The sequence below is a fragment of the Lactuca serriola genome, chromosome 8, assembly GCF_051521515.1.
Source record: "Lactuca serriola cultivar US96UC23 chromosome 8, Lser_US96UC23_V15, whole genome shotgun sequence".
Classification (NCBI taxonomy): Eukaryota; Viridiplantae; Streptophyta; class Magnoliopsida; order Asterales; family Asteraceae; genus Lactuca; species Lactuca serriola.
Window position 1 is genome coordinate 16,456,633 of NC_136415.1, and position 25,249 is coordinate 16,481,881.

General features: G+C 37.0%; 4 protein-coding genes across 6 annotated transcripts in view; 3 read left to right on the forward strand and 1 right to left on the reverse strand.

Annotated features, from left to right (window-relative positions):
• Positions 1–9,086, reverse strand: part of LOC145066660 (uncharacterized) — a 31,575-nt gene extending 22,489 nt beyond the window's left edge. Inside the window, exons 1-4 of the mRNA XM_079013945.1 lie at positions 8,506–9,086; positions 8,289–8,397; positions 7,152–7,464; positions 6,402–6,784 (exon numbers count right to left, since the gene is read on the reverse strand). Coding sequence (XP_078870071.1) covers positions 6,402–6,784; positions 7,152–7,464; positions 8,289–8,397; positions 8,506–9,086 — 1,386 coding nt within the window. The remainder of the gene's footprint in view (positions 1–6,401; positions 6,785–7,151; positions 7,465–8,288; positions 8,398–8,505) is intronic.
• Positions 9,087–14,877: 5,791 nt separating this feature from the next.
• Positions 14,878–19,137, forward strand: LOC145069543 (potassium transporter 2-like). 3 transcript variants are annotated; one of them, XM_079016476.1, is made up of 10 exons: positions 14,878–15,100; positions 15,427–15,530; positions 16,021–16,252; positions 16,347–16,598; positions 16,692–16,745; positions 16,816–17,076; positions 17,177–17,229; positions 17,327–17,444; positions 17,545–17,799; positions 17,906–19,137. In XM_079016476.1, the coding sequence occupies exons 2-10, from the start codon at positions 15,492–15,494 to the stop codon at positions 18,997–18,999; spliced, it is 2,358 nt and encodes a 785-aa protein (XP_078872602.1). In that variant the 5' UTR covers positions 14,878–15,100; positions 15,427–15,491; the 3' UTR covers positions 19,000–19,137. The 3 variants fall into 3 exon arrangements, with proteins under 3 accessions (XP_078872602.1, XP_078872603.1, XP_078872604.1); XM_079016477.1 differs by lacking the exon at positions 14,878–15,100 and adding an exon at positions 15,185–15,316; XM_079016478.1 differs by lacking the exon at positions 14,878–15,100 and adding an exon at positions 15,189–15,308.
• A 610-nt stretch (positions 19,138–19,747) lies between these two features.
• LOC145069544 (potassium transporter) lies at positions 19,748–20,859 on the forward strand. The gene is made up of 3 exons (XM_079016480.1): positions 19,748–20,171; positions 20,410–20,473; positions 20,589–20,859. The coding sequence occupies exons 1-3, from the start codon at positions 19,869–19,871 to the stop codon at positions 20,756–20,758; spliced, it is 537 nt and encodes a 178-aa protein (XP_078872606.1). The 5' UTR covers positions 19,748–19,868; the 3' UTR covers positions 20,759–20,859.
• A 950-nt stretch (positions 20,860–21,809) lies between these two features.
• Positions 21,810–24,969, forward strand: ETG1 (E2F target protein 1 (ETG1)). Its single transcript, XM_079016848.1, has 12 exons — positions 21,810–22,046; positions 22,256–22,369; positions 22,475–22,582; positions 22,657–22,788; positions 22,887–22,931; positions 23,030–23,125; positions 23,223–23,432; positions 23,518–23,631; positions 23,707–23,909; positions 23,997–24,360; positions 24,457–24,524; positions 24,611–24,969. The coding sequence occupies exons 1-12, from the start codon at positions 21,879–21,881 to the stop codon at positions 24,723–24,725; spliced, it is 1,737 nt and encodes a 578-aa protein (XP_078872974.1). The 5' UTR covers positions 21,810–21,878; the 3' UTR covers positions 24,726–24,969.
• Positions 24,970–25,249: the final 280 nt, after the last annotated feature.

Here is a 25,249-nt window from a genome sequence, read left to right on the forward strand (position 1 = left end):
TGGGCGCAGAGGCTGAGTACGCTGGGCGTACTCAGCTGGGTTGACTTTTCATTGACAATTGACTTTCCATTGATTTTTGACCTAGTTTGACCTTAGGGCATTTTGGGTATTTGTTATGAAGCCTAAGGTTGGGTCTTACCCTATGTATTGGTGATTTGTAGAGTGGACTCGTGGAGCGATACTCTTTTATGCTATCTTTTCGGATTTGCGAGTTGAGTTTTCCTTACTGCACTTTTGGGTCGAAGGCACCAAGGTCGACCCCTTTGGATTGTTATCGTGGTTTATCGCATGATTGTATGCTTAATGATCTGTTAGATCTATATAACTATTTGTATATGCTATCTAGAGTTTGTTATGATACATGTTGATATGTGATGGTATGTTAGGTTGAGGCGGTCCTGTTGTGTGCTCAAGGCCAAGAGACCCAGGGCATCCCCGATAGACTGTAGGCCAGTGGGGCGTACCAGTCAGGCCGAAGGCCAGAGAATGTTCCAGATAGGCTGAATGCCCAGGAGGTGTACCAATCATGCTGCAGGTTTTGTAAGCGTACCAGATAGACTGTATGCCGGTGGGACGTTCCAGTAAGGATGAGCAGCAGAAGCGGGTACCTGCTTTCGGAACTGTCGGTTCTGGAATTGGAACCGCCTTAGGCGATTTTGGTTATGGTTCCTAAAGTTTCGGAACCGCCTTAAGCGATTCCGGTTCCAATTCTTATTTTTACAAAACCGATACCCGCTAGATACCCGCCGGTTCCGGTTCCAATACCGGGTACCCGAAAGCGGTACCGTCGGGTACCCGCCTTTTTTCATAACATATATATATATATATATATATATATATATATATATATATATATATATATATTAAATTTTTATATTTTGTTAATTTTGTTTTTAAAAAATAGGGTAAAAGAAGTTATATCTGATTTCCTTACCTTAGTTGTTTTAGGGTTTTTTATGAAAGAAAAAAAGAGCACGCCGACACCATAGCCTCTCTTCTTCTCGTCACTCTCCCCTCTCAAACCAGTCATTGTTTGTTCAATCGATGATTCGATCGCTCCCGTTACCGATTAACCAGAAATACAACAGTAGTCTTCAATTGTTATGTTCAATCGACGCTTCAATCAGTAGGCTCAATCGAAGGTTCAATAAGTGTTATGAAGACTTCGAAAAACTCTTCAAACCCTATCATTCTCCAACTCTGCATCCTTCATTTTCCAATCTAAATCCCTCCAATTTTCCCTCTCCCTCCGTCCCTCCACCTCCCTGTAGGAATGGCTTCGTCGTCAAAGCTATAAGTAGCTCACAATCTCTCACTTTGTTTAACCGTGTGGTGAGGATTGGACATTAGACATTAGTTCATTCACATAATTGAAACTATGTTCTACAACACCATTATACCAATATCTAAATTTTCTTATCATGTGCTCGTTGGTTATGGAAGTAGATGTATTCGATATGGATCTAAAATTATGGAATGTATTTTAGTGTTTATAGGGCCTTCCACTAGTTGGATATGTTGCACCAGATTTTGAAGCCGAAGTTGTTTTTGTTGTAATAGAGAGAATCAAAGATGATTTTCAAGTATTCTTCATTAATTAATCTTCAATAATGAGAGCTGAAAGAATATATACACATACTAATCGACTAACTAACACAACTAAATGTACAGAGAAAAGATGAAACTACCCTTTAGGCTAAACTAACTATTAACGATCATATAACAAACTTGAGAAGCTAACACCCCCCCTCAATCTGATGGGTATGACAATCTGCTGCGCGCAATCTATCACCGCCCCATTAGGGCTCAACCAATCCATGCCAATAATCACCTTCTTCCCACGCAACGGTATGGGAACCAAGTCTACCAAGTAACGCTCCTCGAACAACCGCAACACGCAATCTCGGAACACCATCGATGCTCGCACCGATCGGTCATCAGCAATCTCCACCTCCAAAGGGCAATCTAACTCGCCTAATGACTCATGAAACTTCCTGCTAAGCGCAAGGGAAACGAATGATCGGGACGCACCCGAATCAAATAACACCTGAACTGGGAGGCCGTTCACATGGAACGATCCCGTCACCACATCGGGTGCGGCGCGTGCCTCCTCGGTAGTCAGCTGGAATGCTCGGCTCCTCACCACTGGAGCCTCTGACTTGCCCTGCCGGCCATCCGTGATCCGCAGGGTCGCTGGAGCTGGCGCCTTCACCGGCGCTGAAACTGTCAACTGGGGGCAATTGGCATTCTTGTGGCCCCTCTGGTTGCAGTGAAAACACAGCAACTTTGATGTCTGAATAACTGCTGCCGGAGCAGTGCAATCCCTGCTGATGTGCCCGGACTTGCTACACTTGTAGCAGCCTGATGATCCCATCCTGCACGCCCCCTCGTGCGGCCTGCCGCATTTCCTGCAGCGGCTCGGTCCTGACTGGCCTTTCGGCCTACCATCTGATCCCTTGGGCTTCTTCCCTGAAGCCCCTCCTGCCTGTCCCTCCTCCAATTTCCGTTTCCGGATGTGCTCCAAATCTATCTCCCTCTCCCTCGCCCTGGCAATCATAGAGTCCAGGGTAGGGCAAGCCGAAAAGCTAACATGCTCCCGGATGTCAGCTCGTAGCATATCATGATAACGAGTCCTCCTCATGTCCTCGTCACCAGCGTACTGGGGCACCAACAAAGCCCTCTCCCGGAACTTGGTGGTGATCTCCGCCACAGTCTCCGTCGTCTGTCTCATATCCAGAAACTCCCTGGCCAGCTGTTGAAGCTCGACAACCAGCGCAAACTCTGCCCTGAACCTGGTCACAAAGTCCGACCAAGTCATAGCCTCGATAGCTGAGGCTCCCAACGAGTCACCCACTGACTCCCACCAATCCCGGGCTCGGTCCCATAAACATCCTGCTGCATACCTCACATTCGACCCCTCGGGGCAGAAGCTAGTCAACTGGGCAGACTCGATGTCTGCAATCCATCGCCTGGCAGCAATGGGGTCTTTCACCCCATGGAAATCCGGCGCACCGCTGCCCCTGAAGTCCTTGAAGGATAGCGTGCGAGATCCTGACTGGCTAGATGCCATATCACTCCTGAATGCCCGAAGGCGGTCCTCCATCAACTCCATGATCCCTTCCTTGATCGACCCAAAGATAATGGGAGTCGACTCAAGGATACCCCTGGTGATCTCTGACGCGATGAACTCGCGTAGCCCCTCATCAATTGGCTCGGAACCTGACCCCGAACCTGACCCCTCTCCTGAACCGCCATCTACCGGCCTCGATCGAAGCACCACCATTCTGCAATACATCACAACAATCATTAGTGATACTGATACTCCCTGAGGGATCACATCTACTTACAAGTTCCCTGGTCTTATCTTGGCCATCCTTGATTCGGGTACGGATCCTCTGCTTTCAGTAGTACGGGGCCATACTACCTTCCACATCTATCTGTACCTTCTTCAAGGAATGCCTCGACTCCACCAGATCCCTTTCACTACTGCTGATTACTGCTATACTCATCCCAGGCTTGCCCTAGGGAAATCTCTAGTTCCACTCTAACCAGTCCTCAGTTGCTACAGGCCTCCTTGTAATGCCAGTTAGCCATTATCCGAATACCATCACATGTGACGAGGCTCAAATAATCCTTCGAGTACCCGACTCGTCCCTACAACGGTTGGACTCAGACAAGAGTTGCGCAGTAGGATCAAATCCGGCACTCTAAGATTATTCAACCCTGGTCACACGTGACGTGACACATTCGCCTAATGGCTAACTCCCATTATTCAGAGTCCCACGAAGCACAAAGCAAGCAACATTCAGATAAGGGTAACAATCTCAATTAACTCTATCTACTTTCAGGAACTGAGCTAGCATAAAGTACTAACTCATACTACCAGGCATAACCTAAGCAGGCTATCCTACTTACTGTTTATTCAGCAATTAGCATGCAAGTTCTCATACAACTGGAACACATAAAGCAGGCACATAAGGCATCACTCCTAGATCCTTAGTCCTATTCTAGCATGCTGTTCTACAAAAGCTGATAAACATAACATAAACTTGTATAGGTACTTTGGGGATACTTACTTGAGCTCGGCCGGTCGCGCACATCACACACTTTGTTCTTTCTCAAAACTCTTTTCTAAATTTTAGAAAACATTTTCTTTTAGAAAATCCTTTAATCCCTCGATTTGAGTTCAGACACTCCCAAAGGTGTGTCCGAATCCCTCAAACCAGGGCTCTGATACCAACTTGTAACGACCCAATTTTCATGACCAAAAATTTCGTTTTAAAAACACTACTTTAGAATATATTAAAGCTAAAAACATTGTCTGATCAAATTATAACACAAGTGAACCATGTCTAAAAGCCAATTCATACATTCAATCAAATATCAGAGTACAAATCTCAGTGAAGCTCGTAAATGCGGAAATTGGAGAGTGTGTGTGTGACATGCTGCTACCGCGCTGGCTCCTTTCCCCTAGCTGAGGAGGTACCTGAAACCAAAACTGAAAACTGTAAGCACAAAGCTTAGTGAGTTCCCCCATCGTACCACATACCATACAAACACGTAACATACATACTGCCAGACTATTCTGGGGTGCCTGACTACCCGGTACGGCCGTTCTGGGGTGCCGTCCTACCCGTGTCAAGCCATTATGGGGTGCTGACTACCCATGTCAAGCCATTCTGGGGCGCTGACTACCCATGTCAAGCCATTCTGGGGCGCTGACTACCCATGTCAAGCCATTCTGGGGTGCTGACTACCCGTCGGTCCTGACAACCGACCACAGGGACTGGTCCCCTCATACTACCTCTATCGCATATAACATAATAAGCCAGCATGCAAACATATCATCATATACTGTCAGACGTATCTGGGGTGTCTGACTACCCGTCGGTCCTAACAACCGAACTCGGCTACTATCACATACAACGTATCATGCTAGCATATAACATATCAGGTAGTAGTAAACCTAGATGATATCACAAAGACAATCATCTACCATACGTCTCCTACTGGTGGGTCGGCGTTGTGGCCTTGGACCCACCGCTACGGGAAGGTAACTCACCTTGAAGTAGCTGCTGATCTGATCGGGAACTGACTGCCTACTGCTGCTGCTGCTGCTCCGGAAATCCTCCGGCTACAATTCCCACAATATACCCAATCAAACACTACTCGCTGACCTTTGGGTAAAATGACCATCTTACCCCTGACCATGCCCTAAGTCAAAGTCAGAGTCAACTTTCAGTTGACCCGACTCGCCGAGTTGGCTTCCCAAATCGCCGAGTCCTTATCCTAACGACTGCCCTGAATCCCGATCCTACCCGTCGAGTTAAGCAACGACTCGACGGGTTCACCTTCTTAACCAATATTCAAGTCCTTCGTCCTACTCGCCGAGTCGTATGAACAACTCGTCGAGTTCATCTTCATCCGATGAACACACATGCTAAGACTCGCCGAGTTGTATGAACAACTCGTCGAGTCTGTTCTTGATCTAAGGAGATTGCCTTGAACCCGCCGAGTCAGGGCATTGACTCGTCGAGTACCTCCATAGATGAGTTAAGCTTCCGACTCACTGAGCCACACCCCGTGACTCACTGCTCACTCGACACTACGAAAAGGGGACAAACTCGGAGACTCGCGAACAGACTCGCCGAGTCACATGAACGACTCGCCGAGTCGTTGCCATGCACTCCTAAAATATACCGATTTGCTTGATTCCAATCCAAGCCATTCATAGATCTGGACTTCTAGGACACGAATCACACGTAAAGTTTCCAACTTTACGTGTGGATATTCATCAATATGGATTTTAGGGCTCAAAATGTCTCAAAAGGATAGATCTAGGGCTAACAAGCAACATGGGGCCAAAAAGCTAACAGATCTGAGCCCCTGGAGCTCAATCATGCCTAGATCCAAAGGCCAAACGCCTTATTACGACATATAATGCACATACAAACTTGGGGATTTGACCAAGAAAGGCCCAAATGAAATACTAAGCATAGAATCATGGGGAAAACGGGTTATACCTCAAAGGAACTGCTGGAAGAACACAATAATGGCCTGGATGGCTTCCTTTCTTATGGATCTACTTCCTTCCTCTTTCCAAGCCTTCAAAATCACACAACAAAACTTCAATCTTCAAAGAAAGAGCACAAACGAGGGTTGGGGAGCTCTGGGGAGATAATGGGGGCTGGCCTGGGGCAGATAAGTCCTTTAAATAGGGTGCAAACCCCTGAAACTTAGGGTTTCATCCAACAGCTGTGACTCGCCGAGTCCAGGATATGGACTCGCCAAGTCGCCAACTTAAACGTGTCCCGGGTCCCGCATCCACTCGGCGAGTCGGACCTATGACTCGCCGAGTCCAAGGCTAAAAGAAAGGAAATACTCAAATATCATTTACGTACCAGGAACCGGGTGCTACATAGATGCTGAACTGAAAAAGACAAATTTGGCCTTGTGTGCAGTAAAAAATTCAATTTTCCAATCAGCTGTCGGTATAATGTCGGATCTGATAGAGGATCAGACATTGTAGGAAGCAATGTAATCTTGGTAGGCAATGACATAGAAACTGGTTTGGAATTATTCATTGAATACATTTCAAGCAATTCCTTGATAAATTTATGTTGATGAATGACCATACCATCTTCTGTTTTATCAAATTCCAAACCCAAAAAATAATGGAGAAAGCCCAAATCTTTAATCTTGAATGTTGAATCAAGATATGCTTTCAGAGATGTGATTTCATTGAGATTATTGCCTGTGACCAAAATGTCATCAACATATACAGCTACAATTACAATTGAATTTGTAGTTTTCTTCAAGAATAAAGAATGATCATTCTGTGAATGTGTAAAACCTTTGGATTGAAGAGCATGAGATAGTTTTGCATACCACTGTCTAGAAGCTTGCTTTAACCCATATAAGGATTTTTTTAAGTTTGCAAACTAAGGAAGGAGATGAGACAAAATAGCCCGGTGGAGGTTTCATGTAGAAATCTTCATGTAGCTCTCCATGTAAGAAAGCGTTATTAACATCGAATTGATGTATATGCCATCCTCTTTTGAGAGCCAAAGCAACAAGACATCTTATGGTATGAAATTTGACAACCGGAGAGAAGGTCTCATGAAAATCAACACCTTATTTTTGTGTGAAACCTTTGGCAACTAAACGCGCTTTATATCGTTCAATACTCCCATCTGCTTTGTATTTGACCTTATAAACCCATCTACACGAAATTGGTTTCTTGCCTTTTGGTAACTTAACTATTTCCCAGGTATGATTATCTTGCAATGCTTGTAGTTCATTAGCCATAGTTGTTTCCCATTCAGGTATTCCTTTGGCTTGAGTGTAAAAAGCAGGTTCAACAACTTGAGTAATAGCATTGAAAACATGATGAGAAGGACTAGAAAAAATGGTTGGGGAAAAAGAATCACTGATACAAAAGTTTGTAATGGTATGCTGACAAAGCTGATGAGAATGAACAGATTTAACATGATTACATATATAATCATGTAAATAGGATGGTGGTTGATGTTGTCTTGTGGTTCTTCGTAAAGGACTTGATAGGGGTATTGGTGGGTCAAAATTGGGTTGATCATTGGGGGAGGTATTTGAGGGTTGTGAAATGAATGTCTCTGTATCTTGGAAACTAATGGGAATAAAAGAAGAAGAGTAATCTGAAAATTGATCTTTTGTTTGATGTAGATGGAAAATATCTTTAAAAAAATAACATCTCTGGAAATTTGAATAGTTTTGGTTGTCAAGTCCAAAACTTTGTAAGCCTTCTTGCCATAGGGATATCCGATGAATATGCATGATGTGGATCTAGACATGAACTTGTCTCTTCTAATAGATGGTGTGGCAACAAAACATAAACAACCACATGTTTTGAGATATGTCAGATCTGGAGTATGTTTGTGTAAAACCTCAGAAGGAGATTTATGATTGAGAACCTTGGTTGGCATTCCATTCATGAGATGAACACTTGCTTTAACACATTCTCCCCAATATGTGACACCAATACCAGATTGGAAAAATAAGGAACAAGAAATTTCAAGTATGTGTTTGTGCTTTCGTTCAACTAACCCATTATGTTGTGGTGTATAGGCTGTAGATGTTTGATGCATGATTCCATTTTATTGAAAATAAGTTTGAGCTTCAGAACTTGTACCAAGCTCATATGTATTATCTGTTTTGATTACTTTTATTCTCTTTGAAATTTGAGTTTGAACAAGAGCAATAAAAGCCTTAATGAGGGTGAACACATAACTCTTTTGTTTTAAAAGATGTACCCATGTAAAACGGCTATGATCATCAACTATTGTAAGAAAATAGCGATAACCATCATAAGTACAATGCTTGTAAGGGCCCCATATATCAATATACACTAAATCAAAAGGACTATATGCAGTAGAAATACTTTTGGGAAAAGATAATCAATGTTTTTTGGCTTTAGCGCAAACAAAACAAGAATCAAGATCATGAGGGGCATTATTGGAAATCACTGACAGTTTATGAAGTTTGTGTACAGGAATATGGCCAAAATGTTTATGCCAAAGTAAAACATTTGAATCTGAATGTTTTACAGAATTATTCAACATAGGAAATAGTGTACAAACTGAAAAACTAAAAGAAAGAGAAGATTTAACGGTGCGATGATCAAAGACATAAAGATCATTAACTCTGTCCCCCAAAATGCCAAGAGAAATGCTATTCTTTGACAAAGGGTCATGCACAAAACATTTTGTATCAGTGAAGATAACAAAAGTTTGAAGTTGAGTGGTAAACTTAGTGATAGAAACTAAGTTATACTTTAAAGATGGCATATAGAAAACTCCATGAAGAATTATGTTGTTGTGTATTTGAACATCACCAATGTATGAAACGGAAGTAGTGTGTCCATTAGGAAGACCAATCAAAATTGGTTGTGGAATTTTGTTCATGAAGAGAAAAAGTGAGCTATTAGAACAAATATGGTCAGTGACACCTGTGTCTATAATCCAAGAATAATGAGAATGCAGAAGAGCTTTGGATTTATAGACATTAGATGCAAACTTTGAGAAGGAAAAATAGTTACCTTCATCAGCCATGGCTCCTTCTGTAATAGAAGAATTCACTTGATTTGGAACTTGAGAATGAGAGATATTGTTAGCATTAAGAAGTTACAGCAATTGTTCATATTGTTTAGAGGAAATGGTAGGTGCAGTCATAGTTGTAACATTCTGAACAGTAGATTTGCTATCATCTCGTTTAGACTTTGTGAATTTGAAGTGAGTAGGAAAACCATTCAATTGATAACATTGTGACTTGGTGTGACCATTCTTCTTGCAGTGAGTACAGACTAAGAACTTCTTTGAAGTATTTGATGTATTATCACTAGAGACATGCATAACAATAGCATCAACATTGAGTGTAGGAGAAACAGTGATACCTCTTTGCCTTTCTTCCTGAAGAATCATGGAATAGGTGGTAGAAATTGTAGGTAATGGCTTCATCATGAGTATTTGCCCACGTAGAACTTTGTAAGAATCGTTGAGTCCCATCATAATCTAAATCGGTTTTTGATCTTCTAGAAATTTATTAATGGCAACAGAAGAAGCACAAGAACATGTAGGAATATTTTGAATCGCTCTTAATTCATCCCAAATCTTACTCAATTTGGTGAAGTAAGATGGAAAATCATCAGATCCTTGAGCAAGAGAATAGAGTTGTTGTTGAATTTGATATAACATAGAACCATCATATTGTTCATATCTATGTTTCAATTCAGTCCAAATTTCATTTGTTGTTGGAAGAAAAAGAAGGCTATCAGCGATGTTTTTATCGACTGAATTCAAAATCCAACTTATGACCATAGAATTTGCTCGGAACCAATTGGAATAAGTGGAATTGGATGCAGGAGGTTGTACGATTGATCCATCTACAAATCCGATTTTGTTCTTCGCTGCCAAAGAGAGAATCATAGACTGTTTCCATGAATTAAACCCAACACCAGTGAATGGAGTTGAAACAAGAACATAATTGGGGCTATCAGACGAAGTGATGTAATATGGATTTGAAGAATTCAGAAAAGATGAATCATATTAATTTGAAGAATTAGGATCTGATTGAGACATGATTGAAATGACTCAGAAAGTAATTTGAATGAAGTTGATTAAAAAAATCAATTGGGGAAAAATGAAGGATCGAGATGACCTAATCTGATACCATGTTGTAATAGAGAGAATCAAAGATGCTTTTTAAGTATTCTTCATTAATTAATCTTCAATAATGAGAGATGAAAGAATATATACACATACTAATCGACTAACTAACACAACTAAATGTACAGAAAAAAGATGAAACTACCCTTTAGGCTAAACTAACTATTAACGATCATATAACAGACTTGAGAAGCTAACAGTTTTTGATCAAGAATTCATCAAGGTAACTAAATCGAATCATATCATTGATTATATATAAAATCCCAGATTTCATAACTTTGTAAGAAATTTATGAATTATAGGTTAAGCTCTCTGACTACATTGGTAAGAAATATGTCATTTTCTTTTTCTACCCTCTTCATTTCACTTTCGTTTGTCCAATAGGTGAGTTTCACTTTCACTTTCACATTACTTTTAAACATAATTTGATCCAATTTTTTTCTTAATTATGTGTTTATCATGTAGAAATCACTGCATTCAGTGATAGACAGGTAGAATTTAACAAGAAAAACACAATATTGGGTGTTTTAGTAGACAGTGTGGTAAATTCTAATTCTTCCTTTACCCTGATTTTTTCTTAATACAAAATTTTACATTATGATTGATGAATTTATGATTCTATTTTCTTTTTCTTAATACAAATATGACCTGGCTGATTTTTGTTGTTGTTGCAGTTGTTGTGCTGTTTTTGGGATGCGCTCAAGCACATACGACATGCTATTGCATTCCTAGTATGCATATAGATATTATTGCCTAATAAAAATCATTTAATAATCATGTATATAAGTCGTGATGTTGGTTTTTTTTTAGGTTACCCAACAAAAGCGAAAGAGGACACCGCATGAAATAAGTTATGACCTCTGTCTTGTAAGTTTGTGCAAACTTTGAGATTATATTTTATCATATTTAAACTTTCACCTCACATGCATGTGCAAACTTTCTCTTGAAGTCAGTCTCAGTATCTTATATTCTTTTTTTACTTCTTTTACTAATACCCATAACTCCTCCATTCTTCCAAAACATTGCCCCTAAATTTCAGGTTTTTGCTACTCAAATGGTCTAACTTAAAGACTGTGATGGAATATGCATGCAGTATACTGTTCTCGACAGATGAGCTGACAAGATCAATGGATCCAATTCAAGGCTATGTTTTTTTTGTTGTGTTGCTTTTTACTGTTGTTGTTTTATGATTATTGTTTGTAATTTTTCATTTTTATCATCTCTACTTGTTAAATTTCACTTGATTGGAAATGTTTTTTATGATGTTTTTTAATTGTGGGAAGTGTTTTTAAATTTTAATAGGTGGTTATGTAAGTTTTTTATAATTGTTTTATTATCATATCTTCTACTTCTGATGCTTGTAAAGGTTAATATCCCTGCCATATGCTCTACAATTTATAAATAAAAACTTTTATATTTAAGAAGTCGGGTACCCGGAACCGAAACCGGTTCCGGCGGTTCCGGGAGCGGTTCCAATTTTCTAGGAACCGATGTAGGCGGTTCCGGTTCCGGTTCCAATAACTTAAGAACCGCCGGTTCGGGGAGCGGTTCCGGTTCCAGCAAAAATAGGCGGGTACCCGCTTATGCTCACCCCTACGTTCCAGTCAGACTGAAGGTTCTATATGCATGTTGTTTACTATTATTATTATGATTTTGTGTTGTGTTGATACTTTTGGGGAAACTCACTAAGCGTTGACTTACAGTTTTAGGTTATGTTTCGGGTACTTCAGAGGATCACGGAATGGAGAAGGAATGACCGTACACATCCTCATGTTTTATGCTTATGATTTTGGGAAACTCTGATATATAACATGTTTTGAAAACTTTGTTGTAAAAAATTTGTAATTTTGGGTTGGTTTTTTAAAAGTTTAATTTTTTCATGATTTTATTGATGTTACACCTAAATATAATAAAGTTGTGAAGTACCCTACTCCTAGAAATAAATCAGAACCCCAAATACAACACCAAACACATACCAATTAGGTAAAATATATAAAGGTGTAGTCATAGTGAAGATTAACACAAATAAAAACAACCTCTTATGGTAAATGTGATTTACTCTCAATGCAATAAAAAGGTAAACTCTTTTGCTAAATATTATTTACTCTCGATGCAGAGAAGAAACGTGGACACCAAACTTACACATGAACAACATCATCTTAAGATATACTAATGTTGCCCCTATTAAATATTTATCAAATATTGTAATAACCTATGAACCAAATGCTCCTAACGTATTTTAAATGTCATATAACTTTAATATTTTATCCAGGTATCAAATTTTTCTACAACATACGAAAATTCATCTAGTTAAGGATATAATAGTCATTTCAATTTTGAAAAAGACCAAATCCCTAACGGAAGATACTAAAAAAGACAAGTTATCCAAATATGTCAAGATTTAGATTAAAATCCGAAAAAATGCTAACTACATAGACTATTTTTGTAGTTTTGTATTATAATAATATACATTTTACAATCATATATTATTAAACTAGTTTATAACCCGAGGGAACCGCGGTATAAACTTAATTAAACTTTAATATTAAAAACTCAAAATTATTAATCACTTATTTTAAATAAATTATTCATTAAGAGATTTTTTAGTTATATAAAATTATAATCATTGCTTTAAATAAATATGTATAATTATATCACTTTATAATTTGTGTTAATTTTATTTAATTTCCATTATAATGTTATTAATTTAATGTAATTAGAGTGAAAATTTTAAAATTTGAAATTTGAAATGGAGATTCAATAGGTTAGCAAGTGGCATGCATTAATTAGGAGACATAATAGAGTGACACATAGCAAAAGAAAAATAAAATATTCATTAATTATGAGGCCTAATATGATGACACATGTCAAAAGGAGAATAAAACTATTCTTTTATTAGAATAGGGATAGGGATGATATTATAAGGGTGTTTAACTAAACTTAAAAAGTAGTTTTTTTAACTTATTACTGATTCCATAGTAGTATAAGATAAAATAAGTGTTTGCATAGATTTTAAAAAAAAATAACTTATATCGGTATGGAACCGAAAATAAGTAATTTTTTATAAGTTAGTAACCCCTAACTTATCAAAAATTTCTTATAACTTCTAGCGGTCTAACATCTTTAGAAAACATTTTTTTGATCATTTTGTCAAACACTAAAAATGGTTTATTAATTTATAATGTTTTAACATCGGATAAGCTAATCTAAACATTTTTTTAATTCCGTTTCGACATCACTGTAAACTAATAAACTATAAGTTAAAAAATACTTATCATTTTAAATAAACTTACCCAACCAATCTATATTTATATCTATATCTATATATAAAATAAAACTAACTTTAAAATAAACATTTAGAAAGAATTCAACGTCTTTTGACCTTTCAAAAAAGATATCCATTTTAACACAAAAATATTTTAATTGTCATCTTCATCTTTACCACGTCTCCCACTAAACAAAAGGCTTTTCGTAATCCCGTGAAATATCCCGACCCATGTTTTAGCTCTGCAAATATAATGGCAGAGATTCCCGTTTTGTGTTCGCCACTCACCCCACTTTATTACACACACACACACACACACACACACACTTCTCTCCTCAAGATCTTCAATACTGGATCATCTTCCAATTTTCTATCCTAATTCTTCGTTTCCAATAGACAATATAAGAAATCCAGACAGATAGATTCGGGAAGACCGAATTTAAAGGGTTGTTCAGAGCTTCAACAGTGCATTAATGGCGGAAAAATGCCCATCTTCTCTATTATATTGAATTTAGATTCGGGATTCGATAGTAAGTTCTAATGTCCCCTTGTTCTTATCCAACTCTTTCATCAGATCGATCTAGTAATAACCGATGCTGTTTACCGACTTCATTATTAAACCATTATATTTTAATTTTGCTTTTATATAATACATTATTTTTCTATAAAAAAGAAAGCTATTTATGGAAGAAAACTTGACAAGAAATGTCATGAACCTACACAATTGGTCAAAAGAAAGATATTTCTTACCAAACACCTTTTTTTTTTTTGGGTTTGTTTTAATTCCACTCAAACTGGTTAATGAGCTTTCAATTATCATTGTTGTGAAATGTTGAAAGTGACAAAGTTGTCAATTTTGGACCCCAAAATACGTAACAACAATGGCTTTCTTTTCCTTATTTTCATTATAGAATTTGTGCTGTTTCAATAAACTATTGTGTTTTTTCTGGATGAGGAAAAAAATATGACTATTTCTTTTTATTATGCATCAAAAACCAACAAGTAAAAGGAGACATTCGGTCCCTACAAGTCCAGAATCTTAAAGATCCTAGAAAATATTATATGATAACATAATTTATTGGGTTTCATATAATAAATTTATAAAAAAAACTATCATCATTCACAAATTTCAAGTAATGATCATATTATATGTTGGTTTATTTATGGGATGATATCTGTTGAAACTTCAACAATGGAAGGTGGAGATTTAACGTCACAAGATCTGGTTTAGGTTTTGGATATATTTCTTGTCTAATTTTAGACACTTTGGTTTACTATTATATATGATATGATTGGTCAGTAACAATGGTGGAAATTTAATTCTCATAAAATCCACGTGTACACATAGCATCGGTGTTTCGATGCGTGAGAGAGACAAATACTAAAACATGTCCTTGAAAGTTGCATCGATTTGTGGGCTCAAATTGTAGAGGATGATAATTGAATTTTGCTGTTGGAGTCATGTGATTGTGGTTTTCGCTTCCCTTTCTTGCCGTCTCCCAACATTCTCTTGTTTTCTTGCTACTTCGGGTGAAGTGAAGTTTTTTTCTTAAAAAAGAAAATAATCTTGAATTTCTTTAAACAAACCACTTGACTTGATTCTTCAATTCTTGATTCTTGGTGACGATTGAGTGAGGTATGTGCTTCGTTTTCATATAGTTTCAGTAAATCTTTTATTTATATTATAACGGAAAACAACACAATCTTTTTGGTTCTTTTCTGCATCTTTTACTCTTTCTGCTTCAATCCAATCCCTTTTCGTTTTTTTTTAGCTTTTTAGTTAATGGGTGTTTCAAATCTTTTGTTCATCAAGCTCTTTTCGTCTTTCTTGATACCAAAATAGGGTATATCGGTAAAAAACGAATGGGTCGCCGTTTCTTGGTTGCTATCGCTTTCTTTCAATAATCTTGTAACCCTCTTTCTTATTATTTGAGTGATTTGATAATTTGAGTTTTGTTGCAGGTGGGATCTGCATTTAGCTCGTTTCATCGTCAGCAGTCGTACGGAAATCTTGATCTACAAGAAGCATGGATCTTGGCAGGGAAAAATGTTGGGGAAATTCCAAGGTTTGCCCTCTTAATCTTAATTATGGAGTGATTGTTTCTTCTAACTACTGATTTTAGTTGCTATTAACTAATTACCTACCCTTTTTGTAAAAAATGCTACGTTTTACAAAGTTGAACAAATCTGGATGAAATGATGGACGATTTTGCATTTTCAAATCTCTTTAATTTGTCCAAAATTGCCATTTCATGCTGCTTATTTTATTTAGGGTTAATGATGTATGAACTTGATGTTTAGGGCTCTATTGAACCTAATTTGAAAAAATTAAAATGCCACGTAGGAGCCAGGTTGTATGCCATGTTGGCATGAAAATTTGTTGAACCAGCCATAACATGTTGGCTTTCCAAACTGAAACAAAATTTTGTGTTTAGTGCTCTGTTGAATACAATTAGAATTTTGTTGCCGATGTAGCTCATTAGCCCTTTTTATATTTTAGCTTTGTTACAAAACCTTATGCTTTTTTTTTTTTGAAAAAAAAATTGCATTTACAAGGATTCTTGGAGGACAACGTTGGTGTTAGCTTATCAAAGTCTTGGTGTTGTGTATGGTGACCTCAGTATTTCCCCACTTTATGTCTACAAATCCACATTTGCATCAGACATTCATCATTCAGAAACAAATGAAGAGATTTTTGGGGTTCTTTCATTCGTTTTCTGGACTTTAACTCTTGTCCCTTTGTTCAAATACGTGTTCATTGTTCTTCGAGCTGACGATAATGGTGAAGGTAAACAAAAAGATATTAATTTGAATTGTCATATTTTTTTTTACAAATAAACTTTATAAATAACTGTGTTTTTTTTTTTTTTATCTATATATAGGTGGAACTTTTGCACTTTATTCTTCAATATGCCGACATGCTAAAGTAAGCCTTTTACCAAATCAACAAACTGCCGATGAATCACTCTCTACTTATAAACTCAAGCAACCTCCAGAAAGTGAAAAGTCAAACAGGTCAAAAGTGAAAATGTTGCTTGAAAAACACAAATCTTTGCATACAGCTTTACTAATCTTGGTTCTTCTTGGCACGTGTATGGTTATTGGAGATGGACTGCTTACTCCAGCTATATCCGGTATAAAAATTGCAATCTTTTTTTAAACTTTTTGCAACTCCTTTTTAACTTTTTTTTTTCACTATTAACATCATTTATTCATCAAATTCACAGTTTTCTCTGCGGTTTCTGGGCTTGAGTTATCCATGTCCAAACAGCATCATGAATGTGAGTTTTCTACTTTTCTTTAATTTGAATTGTTTTGAGTACATATTTTAAGAAAATATTTTATATGCAGATGCTGTGATTCCGATTACTTGCTTCATATTAGTGTGTTTATTTGCGCTGCAACATTATGGGACCCATCGAGTTGGTTTCTTTTTTGCTCCAATTGTGTTGTTATGGCTGATATGCATAAGTGGACTCGGTTTATATAATATATTCGTCTGGAACCCAAAAGTCTACAAAGCTCTTTCACCTTATTACATGTATAAGTTTTTAAAGAAGACAAAGACACGTGGCTGGATGTCATTGGGAGGCATTTTACTCTGCATTACAGGTAAAATAAAACTTCATATTCGAATCTAGTAACAACTAACAACTACTTCTTTAACATGTTCATAAAAATCTTGATAATTAGTTAATTATGTTTCTTGCAGGATCTGAAGCAATGTTTGCGGATCTTGGCCATTTCTCATATGCTGCAATTCAGGTATAAACGAAAGTCAAATTTGAAGATTTTCATATTTAGTTTTTTTCGGGATTTATATATTTTTTATATTGTATTGTGTGGAAAAATTATTCTGCAGATTGCTTTCTCTTTTCTCGTTTATCCCGCACTAATCCTAGGTTACATGGGACAAGCGGCTTATCTGTCGAAACATCATCAGATGGCTTACGATATTAGTTATTTCGTGTCAGTGCCAGGTATATATATATTCTTCTAGAAGGACTTTAAAATAAAAAATTTCACAATAATAAATGGTTTATTAAAAAGTAACAAAATATAATGTTGACACGTATGCAGAAAGTGTGAGGTGGCCGGTTCTTGTTATAGCCATACTTGCTTCTGTTGTGGGTAGTCAAGCAATCATCAGTGGAACATTTTCGATCATTAACCAGAGCCAATCACTCGGTTGTTTTCCAAGGGTTAAGGTTGTTCATACATCGGACAAGAAACATGGTCAGATTTACATCCCGGAGATCAACTGGATACTCATGGTTCTATGTATCGCTGTCACCATTGGATTCCGGGATACAAAACACTTGGGAAACGCATCAGGTTTGTATGATTGTATGTGAATTTTCTTTGTGGATTTTCATCAAACACCCGGTGTGCATGATCCTTTACTTCTTTACTCAAATCTTTATGCTTAATTTATCTGCAGGATTGGCAGTGATGGCGGTGATGATGGTTACAACTTGCCTTACGTCATTAGTCATCATTCTTTGTTGGCATAAACCTCCAATCGTAGCTCTTTGCTTCCTATTCTTCTTCGGTTCCATAGAACTCCTCTACTTCTCAGCTTCCCTGGTTAAATTCCGTGAAGGTGCATGGCTCCCGATTCTCCTAGCACTCTTTCTAGTCACCATCATGTTCGTTTGGCACTATGCCACCACCAAAAAATACCAATACGACCTTCAAAATAAGGTCTCTTTAGAATGGCTACTAGCCTTAGGTTCAAGTTTAGGTATTTCAAGAGTCCCCGGAATCGGGCTCGTCTTCACTGATCTCACCTCCGGTATCCCGGCTAACTTCTCCCGCTTTGTCACCAACCTCCCTGCGTTTCACCGGATCTTGGTGTTTGTGTGTGTGAAATCTGTTCCTGTACCCTTTGTCCCACCACCGGAAAGGTACCTCATGGGTCGTGTGGGTCCTGCTTCTTTTCGATCCTATAGGTGTATTGTTCGTTACGGGTATCGTGATGTCCATCAAGATGTGAATTCCTTCGAGTCTGAACTTGTGAACCGTTTAACCGATTTCATCCGGTATGACTGGTCCCGCCCTGAAGCCGCCAGTGATGGTCACGAAGATGGCGGATTCCGGTCAAGTAGGTCGTCAGGGGAGCAGATGCTTGCTGTAATCGGGAGCTTGGAGGGTTTTGAAGAACATGAAAGCATAACACAAGTTAGCGTCTCGTTAGGGTTTCCAACAGTGGAGAGTATGGGAGACATAATAGAGATGAACATGAACCCTAGGCGAGTGAGGTTTGCTGATGATGATGGTGACGATGAGGGTGGTGATTTGAGAGATGTACAGATGAGAGAAGAGCTTCAAGATCTGTTGGATGCACAGCAAAGTGGGACTGCGTTCATACTTGGACACTCACATGTGAAAACAAAACAAGGGTCGTCGATTTTGAAGAGGTTAGCGATTAATTTTGGGTATAATTTTCTGAGGCGGAATTGTAGGGGACCAGATGTGGTGTTGAAGGTGCCTCCGGCGTCTTTGTTGGAAGTTGGGATGGTTTATGTTGTATAGAGAGAAGTTATGTATAAGTTGTGTTCATATCAATAGAAATCATCTTAATTTGGTAAAGTGGTAAACCATTTTTTGATGTCCTTTTAAAAGTTTTGAACAAATTTATTAAATAGCGAAAGTGGCTATTGAATTTGACAAGTTTGTATAATGTTGACAATCTTATCGGTTTGCATGAATTCTTAGGTCATACGATTCGTTTTAGATGAATGATATTTAAATGAATCCTATGACTCAACTTTTTACATTAATTTCTACAAATTTAAAGCTGCAGATTTCTATTGTTGGCCAAAAGAAAGTACGCATGATAATTTTGGGAGATTTTATTTTATAATACTTCACAATTGGTACGTAAAAACAACAAATGAATATACTATATAGTAATAGTGGGGACTATTCGTGAATTCTTTATAAATATTGAAGCTGTGCTTAAATTGATATATCACGTATGCATTTGGCGTCTTCATTGACCACTACGCTAACTACCAAGGGACAAGTAAAATTGATCCTCTCAATTTCAATAGTCAGCCAAAGAGCCACGTAACAACCCACAAACCATACATTTGTAACTGACACGTGGCAAACATCCAGTGATCCAGCTCAGCATAGAAAAAATAACCACCAGTTGAGATTGCATATTACACAACCAAATCGTCTCATCCACCCAAAACAATTTACAAACAATGGTTTAGGACAAGCTATAATAAATTTTTTATCCAAGTAAATATATAATTATACAGATATATAAACATGTTTGATGTTTGATAGGAAATCGATTTTTATATTTTTACATTAACCCAAACCCAAAGCATAGAAAGTAAAGTATATAAGGTGTAGTTTGTTGAGAGTCGGTTTATATTTTCCTAAAGAGCATGGGGATGGGGTTAAGGGCTCTTCCCTTATCACCTGCTTTTCCTGCTTCTAACTTCACTGCTTCAAAACAAGCCACCCTCACTCCCACCAATTCTTACTACAAATTCAGAGTTTATTCAGGGAAAACAGAGAAGGGTAGCAAAGAAGAAGAAGATGAAAAGCCCAAAATAAGGAAGCAGAATTTGTTTGAAAGTGTTACAGAAGCTCTGGATTTTTCTCAGGTTAGATCAGCTGAAGATGCACAGCTTATTGAGGATGCTCGGTTAGCAACCAAATCAGGAGAGAAAATGAACAGGGAACAGGTAATTTCCTCTCCTAATCCTTCCTAGCTACTAGATTCTACTGGTTTTTGGTCCGATTTTGGTGGTTTTCAGGAAAGAGCAAAACCACTACACCTAATGGTTTTCTAGTTTTCTCAATATAGGGCCAAAAATTATCTTTCGGTTCAATTTTGTGATTTCATGAATCATACTTGATATCCCAATTATAGAATGTAAATGGTCGGATCTGTTATAAAAATTTGTTTTATTTTTTTTGCAGTATGGCGCTCTTCGGAGAAAGATTGGAGGGACGTATAAAGATTTCTTCAAATCTTATGTTGAAGGTAACAATATGGACCTCTCAAATGATATAACATACCAATTAGATTATACTTATGAAGTTGGAATTACCTATTTTACCCCTGTAATGATTTTGTTTTTGGTTTGGTTTTTGTTTAGTTGATGGTGAATATGTAGAAGAAGGGTGGGTTGATAAAACATGTAAAGTGTGCAAGAAAGACACGAGGAATGAGCCAAGGCAAGTGGACAAGCTTGGAAGATATGTTCATGTCGCATGCTTGGACAAGCCTAAATCTGGAAATTTTTTTACTAGGCTTTTTTCTGGTTAAAGGAAAACTACATAATAGTCAGTTATAATATACATTTTTGGTTGGAAATGTTAAAAGTATATGTCTTGAAATATCTTTTAAATGATTGTTACCTTCAAACAGATTTCATACCTTATCGTTTACAGTTTATAACATGTGTGTTTAGTGTTGCAATTTAATTTGTGGATGGCCAAAAGGGGATGTTTTGGTTGGGGTTTTCTCATTTCTGTATATTTATTACAGTTTTTTGTTGTTATGAGTTACGACTACATCCGTTACAAATGTTAGAGAATATGACAAACATAACTGAAAAATAAAATTGGTGATAAATGACGAAATTTAAAAATTAATCAACAAAAGTCTTATATGTGTAATATTAGGGTGGTCTGAGCTCCCGCGGAATGATTAAAATGAAGGGGGAGAGAAAGAAAAATGCATTTTCCAAAAGAACAATAGAATGGTGAAGAAGCAGGAGACACTTGGTCTCTTTCAAGAACATTTCATCGAGATAGGATGAATATATTTTCGAGAACATTTCATCTAAACAACTTAATATCCAACAACTATTATTTTATATTACCAATGATTCTATGCAAAAAAATTTGTTTTCTATATGTGAAACATTATTTTAAATTGTATTCAACGACGATCTTGAATCAAAATTATGTTCATCATTTTATTATTATGTTTTCATGTATATTAATATTTATTTTCATAAATAATAAGTGATGTTATGTTTTCTTAACAATATTTAAAATTGAATAGAGTTGCGAAGAGCGAAGTAAGTCTACATATAATGTACTTTAAGTTAATTTCTAATCACAAAACAAATTTAAAAAAAAAAAAAAAAAAAACGATGTTTAGGAATATAGAATATATGTTTTTTTTTTTTTTGATAAATTATTAATTATAAAGTTGCATTTGAATAGTTCAGATAATTTATTCTAACAAGGCCGAATCATAAAACATGGGTCATGGGCCACCAGGCCCGCAACGGCTAAAATTGGCGGGAATCCACTCTACCCAACACTTTGGCGGGAATTTAGCCTACTTAACTGTTAACGCGGGAAGGCAGCGAAGAAACCAGCCGACTCTTCCACAAGTGATTGAGTGTGTTTACAGAGAGAAAAAGAGTCTAGAAATGGTGGGACGTCAGTACGATTGCTTGGTGAACCCTCTTGGGGCTGTCCGATTCACTTTTGAGAAGGCGGTGACATCTGGTACAGATCCGGCTTCTTTGGACCGCAATGATTGGGGCGTCGCCGATCTCTTCCGGGAGTTTCTTTTTGACAACGATGGCATCAGTCAGGTACTTTACATGTTTATAGATTTCTAGTGCTTATGAATGATTTAAACTCTTGCTCTTGATTCATTCCATGTATGTTTCAGTTTCTATGCAACTTCCCCAATTTAATCTAGAGAAACTTCTAGGGTTTATGGTTTTTTAGGTAATCTGCAGTGATTAGGTTAATTTACTCATAGTTTTGATTAAGTTTTTTTTTTTATCACCATGTCCAGGTCCCGATACTAACTCCATCAACTGTTCATCGGGTTCAACCAAACACTTTAGTTCGCTTCCGTGGAATGATTCAAGACATGCTGGGTAACGAATTCTATGTTGGTGCTTATAAGGTATGTTAATCCCCAAATTCTATTTCCCACTGAACCTTCGAACAAGAATGCAAGACCAAGATTATATTTTGTTTATTATCATTGATTTTGCATTATCTTTTGAAGAACGAAGAGACATGGAACACCAACAAGTTTACAGATGTCTCTCAATTTGCCATGGATCCTTCTGCTGATATGCGTGTCTGGGAACGTCGTCTTCTTTACTGTGTTCCTGTGAGTCTTTAACATCTGTTAACCATTGTTAACCCGATTTAATCTCCTTACCTTTTGATCAACCTTATCTCTAGGTCCCTGGCCTGAATTCATGGGCAGATTCTACTTCTGATGGTGCTGTAATTACATCCACAAATTCCCCATCAGCAAACAGAGAAAAGAGACAAAGGGATACCTGTCCTGTTTCCACAGAGGTGGAAATGCATGTATGTTCAACTTTACAAGTTCTTGAGTGCTTTGATATCTGTCTAGTTTGATTTATATTGAAAACGTTCAAATCTTTACATGTTTCTTCAAATGACAGGATGCAAGCAATGAGCTGCCAAATTCTCCACGTGCAAAGAAGATGGTAAGCCACTAATCTTGCATTCATACGTTTTTTTTTTGTCAAATTTATAATTCATATTGTAGTATATTTATTCCAAAAATGATTTTATTGCATTACAGCGGGAAGGTGAATCTCTCATGACTGGGGAAACAGACTGTGGTAGACCTACAGTGTCTGATGTCGATTTCAGAAATAAGTTTTCATGTTTAGTCAAGGTAATATTTTATGTTTTTTTATATAAATCCAAGTCACATTGCAATTATTCTCATATTTTCAAAGTTATAACATCCTTACAAAGTGTACATTCTGCAGATATACGACTCTCCAGAGTCTGATTTAAAGCTAAATGATGTGTTTGAGTTCATTGGTGTCCTTACGTTTGACACTGAAGTTAAAAATGATAATAATGAACTGGAAGATGAATTAGTCAACTTACCTCCTAGCAAGGTGCCGCGTCTTCATTGTCTTGTACACAGAAAGCTTTCAGTTACTGACATGGTCTTTAAGTCCCCAACAATGGAGGTATGCGACATTAATCCAGATTTATAATAAACAAACTCATTATTATCATAATTTTTAATTTCTCATTGTTTTTTTAAATCTACAGCCAAAACCCCATTTGGTGAAAGGAACACGGGAATCCTTGTTGCACTACCTTAAAGTAGTTCTTGGTGATGATGAGTTAGCAGCTCATTTTATGTTATTGCATTTATTGTCAAAGGTAAAAAATACATCTATTTTACTTAAATGTAAAAGTAACATAAAATTAACAAGTGTTTTATTTACTTTAACGTAGGTTCATTCAAGGGTAGACTCATTTGCTGTAGGGAAGCTATCACTTAACCTTACAAGTTTAGACAAGTCAAGTATATCTGTTTTTGGTAACCGAATCAGCAATGCAATAAAGACCCTTTTACCCTTCACTCATCATATGCCTCTCACAGTTGAATATCTCAACACTGCTTCACTTTCACCAGTAAAAGATTACGAAACAAACAGGTAACTTAACATTAAGCCTTATATGGTACCAATCAATTAGTTAATTTTATGGATTTTTTTTATAGGGTTTTAATTTTGATTTTGCAGACTTGTGAGTGGGGCTTTACAGTGTGCAGAGGGGTCACATTTTATGATAGACGAGACATCATTACAAGCAGGGGTATTGAATAGTAATGGTGTTGAAAACACAAGATTGCTCAAGGATTTGATGGAATTTCAAAAGGTGGAATATGATTTTAAATATTACAAAATGAATATGGATGCAGATGTTCAAATATTGGTACTTTCAGAAGCAAAATCAAACATTCTACCAGCTGATTTAATTGTTCCTTTTCATCCTTCTTCTGTGGGTCCCTTGGGTGACGTGGATGAAGAAACATTGAATGAATGGAGATGGTATTTGGCTACTCTTAGATCATCACCACATTCTATTGAAACAGAAATGCAAAAGGTACATTTTAATGATTTTATAAATAATAGGGTTATTCATTATTTTTGAGATGTTATGGTTTTAAGTATGTGATGGATGTGAATATGATGATGATAGGTGGTGGAAGATGATATGGTTGCAGCTAGGCAAGTTGATAGGAGCCTGGGAAGTGAAGATTTTAGCAGGTTCGTAGTTGACTGCTGGTTGACCAAGAGATCATATCTTGTTTATTATTATTATTATGAATTAAAGTATGTTTGTGAAATGCCAGGTGGCTTACAATGGGGCGTTTGATGTCATTGAGCTTTGGGGAGACATGTTTATCACATCAACACTGGCAAATGGTGAAAGAAATGGAAAGGTTAAGAAAAGAGAGGCTCCAATGAGTGTGTTTGTGATTCAATTTGGGGAATAGATTAGAAGTTGTATGGATGTTGCAAAAACGGTTTTTTATTGATTGCTGCTGCTTCTATTGTCACACTCATGTTCTCATTGCTTAAGTATTTATTAAGCTTAGGTACACATCCTATTTTAGAGGTTAATGTAATTATTTTTGACATTCAAGCATCAATAGGTGATGTTTCATTGGTGTGGGTGGAGAGTATTTGAATGGAAGATGTTAAACATGAATCCTTAGGGTATGCCATGTTGCTTGTGTTATGCAACTGCCTTTTCATTTAAATGAAGAAAAGTTGATCGCATTAGCTCAGCAGAAAAACCTAGCCACATTTGACACGATTTCACAAAAAAAACCTAAAATTTCACATTCACTTTTCAAAATAGGTTCTTTGTCCTATTTTGTTTGTACATTTTTTTTTGAAAATATCCACTTATTTTTTATATATTATTTAATAATCTTTTGCAGTAAAAATGGTTCTTGAACACTTTGGCACTGTACGAAAAAAAAATG